This window comes from Manihot esculenta, chromosome 14 (genome assembly GCF_001659605.2).
Source record: "Manihot esculenta cultivar AM560-2 chromosome 14, M.esculenta_v8, whole genome shotgun sequence".
Lineage (NCBI taxonomy): Eukaryota > Viridiplantae > Streptophyta > Magnoliopsida > Malpighiales > Euphorbiaceae > Manihot > Manihot esculenta.
This window is the reverse complement of record NC_035174.2, coordinates 28536325-28541367: the sequence shown is the minus strand read 5'-3', so window position 1 is coordinate 28541367 and position 5043 is coordinate 28536325. Positions and strand designations below refer to the sequence as shown.

The 5043-nt window shown below is 31.2% G+C and overlaps 1 protein-coding gene across 3 annotated transcripts; it reads left to right on the top strand.

Moving 5' to 3' along the window:
• The first annotated feature begins 2812 nt into the window (after nt 1–2812).
• Nucleotides 2813–4765, top strand: LOC110600278 (cell division cycle-associated protein 7). Of its 3 annotated transcripts, none has more exons than XM_021737094.2 (8): nt 2813–2970; nt 3088–3340; nt 3429–3624; nt 3726–3796; nt 3881–3958; nt 4063–4150; nt 4262–4317; nt 4416–4765. In XM_021737094.2, exons 1-8 carry the CDS (start codon nt 2905–2907, stop codon nt 4499–4501), a joined length of 894 nt encoding a protein of 297 aa, XP_021592786.1. In that variant the 5' UTR covers nt 2813–2904; the 3' UTR covers nt 4502–4765. The 3 variants fall into 3 exon arrangements, with proteins under 3 accessions (XP_021592786.1, XP_021592785.1, XP_021592784.1); XM_021737093.2 differs by having other exon boundaries at nt 3426–3624; XM_021737092.2 differs by having other exon boundaries at nt 3420–3624.
• The last annotated feature ends 278 nt before the right edge of the window (nt 4766–5043 follow it).

Genomic DNA, 5043 nt, shown 5'->3' with positions numbered 1-5043 from the left:
CAGCAATAACAGGTTGCCCACCCTCCTCATAGAAACCCGAAATTGCAATGGAAAAAAAGCCTTCCAAGTCCTCAAATACTGCTGCAAAACCGAACAAATCAGCACTAGCAAAGACTGCACAATCAATGAATGCAATCCAATCAACTTCAAGAGTGGTAGCCTCAACCAATGGGAGCACACGAAGAACAGATGGGTGGGATAACGTCCTTGGTCGAGACACAAGTGAAGCCACATAATCATTAAAATAGGAACTAGCAGCATGATGAATCTCACTGGGTGACAAAACTTTATTGACCCACAATCTTTCATTCCTGGCATGCCATAACTTCCATGCATGTATAGCCATACGTCTCTTTTTAAAGTTATGGATTTGAGACATTTTAAATAAATTTGAAAAATTAGATTAAATGTCTTTCAATAATTTTATAATTTTAATTTTAATTTTAATTAAATTTATTTACAATTTAAAGTAAATTTAAATTATATTGAATTTATTTATAATATAATTGAGTGTAAATTAAAATTTTTTATAGTGTAGTTTAAGTTGATTTGTTAAAATAATAAATGAGTTTATTATGAATAAAGTTTAAATTGAATTTAAATATATATTTTTTTTAATTAAATTTAATCTTGAATTCGAGTCCAACTCAAAATCAAATTTCAATTTTTAAATTTATTTTTTAATTGAATTTCGATTACATCTTTATCCGATCGATGTCTAGACAGCTCCACCAATCGCCTTTTACTCTTGGTGTGCTTCTTGTACCTGCCTTCCATTTTCAGTCATTTCTCACAAAACCCAAACTATTACCTAGTACATTGAGATGCCAAGACCCATCATCGTCGTATTTCTATTGCTTTGGTCTCATAACCAGCGTCGGCGACCTCCCTTTCATCTCCCTCAACCTGACCCATCATGACACCCTTTGTCCCACTCGAAACAGAGATCGTATTAGATTCTTGAATCTGTTGGTAACCATAACTTGTAGGCAAGTGGTCCAATTTTCTCAAGAAGAGTAAAAGGACCATAATGCTTCTGCCTTAACTTATGATAAGCTTGTTGCATGGAGTGTTGAACATATGGATGCAGTTTCAAGTACGCTTGATCTCCTCCGTTGAACTGCCTTTCAAATCTATGTTTATCGACCAATTAAAGTGGCTCTTTTAAGCTATAAAGTTTTTGGAAGGAATACATGAGTATAGTAGAGTGGTATCAAGTATTATACCAAAATTCTACCATTAGAAGCCATTGATTCCAAGAACTAGGTATCGATCCACACATACACATAAGATAAGTCTCAAGACACTTGTTAACCACTTGAGTTTGGCCATTTGTCTGAGGATGATGAGCTGTAGATATAAGGAGACTCCCTATAATTTAAAGAATTTCTACCGGTAGTAGTTGTTAGTAAACACAACATCTCTATCACTAATAATAACCTGTAAATTATGCAATTTGTAAATGTTGTCCATAAAAGCTTGAGTTATGGACTTGGCTATATAAGAATGAAATATAAATAAATATTCAATTGGTACATATAAATAAATGAATTCGGACATTTTAAAAATCTAAAAAAGAGATGAGAGGAGAGGAGAAACACAAAAGAGACGAGAAAGAACGATAAAGATATGAAAAGAAAAAGAAAGGGAGAAAGAGATAAGAGTTAATAGCAGAATTAGTTGAGAAAAAGAGAGAGTAATTATTGATTTTTCATTTCAAGGAGTGAATGTATGGGTGTGATTCCCTCTCTTTTATATATCAATAATCATATTCTCTTTCTCTCCAATTCTAATTTCTGTTATTTCCCTCTTGTTTCCGCTACTTAACTTTTCCTCTAATTATAAATAATTCAAATACTTTTATTGTGAGACTCAATTGCCCTTGTAGGAATTATTTCCACATTTTGTTGAGAAAAACATATGAAAAAGAATATATAACAGCAGATTAAAACTGATAAATAATTTAAATTAATTATTTTAAATTAAATAAAAAAATTGATATATAAATTATTTAAATCAATTTAAAAGTGGAGTTAAACGAGGCATTAACATAATAGTAATCATATCTAATTCAACATAGTAAAATTGCGAGAGTTACATTAACAAATAATATTAATAATATATTTACTATTAAACAGTTAAATATTGTTTTGTAATACCTTTATTAGTTGAAATTTTCTTTTCTCTCTTTGTTATCAACTTGTTTTACACCGAGCCGCATAAGAAATCTAAAATCTAGAAATTTGAATTTTATAAAAATTAGATAGATAAAATATTTATAATATAATTTTTTATAATAAATAATATTTTTATTATTTTTTACAAATTAATTTTATAATATTAGTAACATATTTACTAATAAACAGTCAATTATATTTTTTTTTTATAATATAACATTAAATATATTTTAAAAATAAAATATATTAAACTTATATTTCTATACTATAACATTCAATATATTTTATATAAAGTAATTTTTCAGTTTTTATTTTAATTAAATGTAGTAAGTTATTTTAATATTTAAAAAATAAAAAATATTTTAAGATTTAAAAAATAATATTTTATTATGTTAGAATTAATATGTACTTGAATAAAAAATTTTGGAGTTATTTGGCCAAAAATCTTAAAATGAATTTAGGGTTTATTTGGACTTTTTGTCTTTTATTAATAGCAGCTAAATCAGCAATGACAAATGAGACTGAATAGGCAAATTTAGCTTTCTTCCCCAAAATAATAATAATCCAATTACGGTTAAAAAAATTCAAATTCAAAAGTCCCTCTCTTGGCTTTATGACCGTTATAACAGAAACCCAAAGGGCACAACACTGTCATTTTGGGCTCATAAACCCTTGAAAACCCCTCTTCTCTCTCTCTCTCTCTCTCGGAGACTTGAGCTGAAAACAGATGGGGAGGCTCAAAAATAGGATTGATTATGAAAATCTTAGAAATGCTCGCATCTTGGAGAACCAGGTTCATTTTCTCTCTATGTGTCCTTGATCATCATCATCTTCTTCTTCTTCTTCTTCTTTGTTTTCCCCTTTCTCTTGCGGTTTCTGTGATTTGATTAGAAAAAACTATGTTGTGCAGGCTAGATTGTCCTCTCTGGGGCTACAAAAAACTCTATCTGAACTTCGATCCCTAACTTCGTCGGCGAAAGCAGAGAAGGGAAGGACCCAGAAGAGAAAACATGCTAAAAAAGTTTATGAGATAGCAGATTTACGTCGCTCTGATCGATTGAAGCATATTGCCACTGACTCATTATCAGCCCTCAAGTCTCTCCCTTTGAGGCGTTCTTATCGCCTGAGAGCAAACTCCGACGAACCCACTTCACCGAATAAAGGTATTTGCCTGGTTCTGGTTCTCTGCTTCGTTTTAAAGCAAATATGGTAATCTCTGCAACTAAATCTTGTTTGTGGTAGTAATAGTAGTTAAAGGAAATACTGATTATGAGAGTGAAGAAGAGAGTTCAGATAGAGAGAAAAGGCCTGCAAATGCTCCATTTTTGAATATAAAGGGTGTGAAGCTTCCTTCTCTTTCACCTGAGGCTTCAGCTCGGCGCTGCCACAGCAAGGGCAGAGGCTCCATCTATGATCCTTTTTTTGGGATTTGCTGCCATTTCTGCAGGTTCCATTTCAAACGAATCTATATCTGTTACATGTGCATTTAAGTTGCTACTACTGAGGATTGTGATGATTGTATCTGGAATCTATTATGCATAAATGCAGGCAAAAGAAATTGTGTGGTGAAGAAGATTGCAAGCGCTGTGGTAATCTTGATCCGGATGAACAATGCATAGGTTAGTTTCAAACGAAATTAAATTTTGAGATCTGTAAAATGATTTATATCGTTTGAAATAGTTTTCCCATCATTTTCCAAGCAGGAAAAACAGACTGTTCAGTGTGCCATTCCACAAATGGTGTATTCTGTCGAGCTTGTCTCAAAGTTAGATATGGTGAAGGTAAGCTTTCAATTTTATACACCCTTGTGGCCCTTGTCAGCTTTAAAAATCTAAGAGCAGGAGCTTAAGATTTAAATCTTGATCATGATGATTTGCTTTATTAGAAATGGAGGAGGTAAGAGAGAACAAAGCATGGATGTGCCCTCATTGCATAGAAGAAAAAGGAATAAAACCTTTCTGGATATGTAACAGGTATGTGAATTAACATTTGTGATTTAGTTTTCTATTGCTGATAAATGGCAATTCGGTTGCTCAGCTCATAGATTGATTCTTCTCCCCATCTTTTTATTATCTTCTGGACAGTTCACTATGCTTAAAGAAGCGAAAGATGGGACCAACTGGGCTTGCAATATACAGAGGTCTGCAAATTATTCCATTACTTTGATGCATTTGCTTTACATTAGTTTAAGAACTTTGTGTTGATTTGCTGCTTCATTGGGATTTTGCTGCATTGAAGCTAGAGAAATGGGATATGAATCAGTAGCACATCTGCTAATGGATGAGCTTAAACGAAGAAACAATCTAAAATCCCTGCAAGGATGATCTTCTTCCTCTTCAAGAATCAAGATCAAATTTAGCAGAAGATGGGAATTATTTTGGTGACGATGTTATGAACTAACAGTGACATGGGCAATAATATTTCTAAATTGACGGATGTATATATCAATGTGCAGGATCTTATTTGGTTCTGTGCATGGACGTGTATTTACTCCAACTACGTAAGACTGAATTGAATTTGACATTATGATATTTTCTTAAAAAGTTAAAAAGAGGTTTACTATTCAGCTACGGTATCATTATTGGTATCATTGATAAGTCTGTCTCCAACTTTGAAAAATTTACTAAAATATTCTTATTTTTTTATATATAAATAAAATAGTCAATTTATTTATTTCTGTTTTAAAATTATAGAAGTAGTAGGTGTTATTCTTCTTCCTCTTTCTCTTATAATTTTTTCTTTTTCAAAGAGATGAAGAGATTATTTCATTGACTAAAAAATATATATATATATTTTAATAAATTTGAGAAAAATAAAGATATTTTAATATATTTGAGAAAAAAATAAAAAAATTTTAATAAATTTT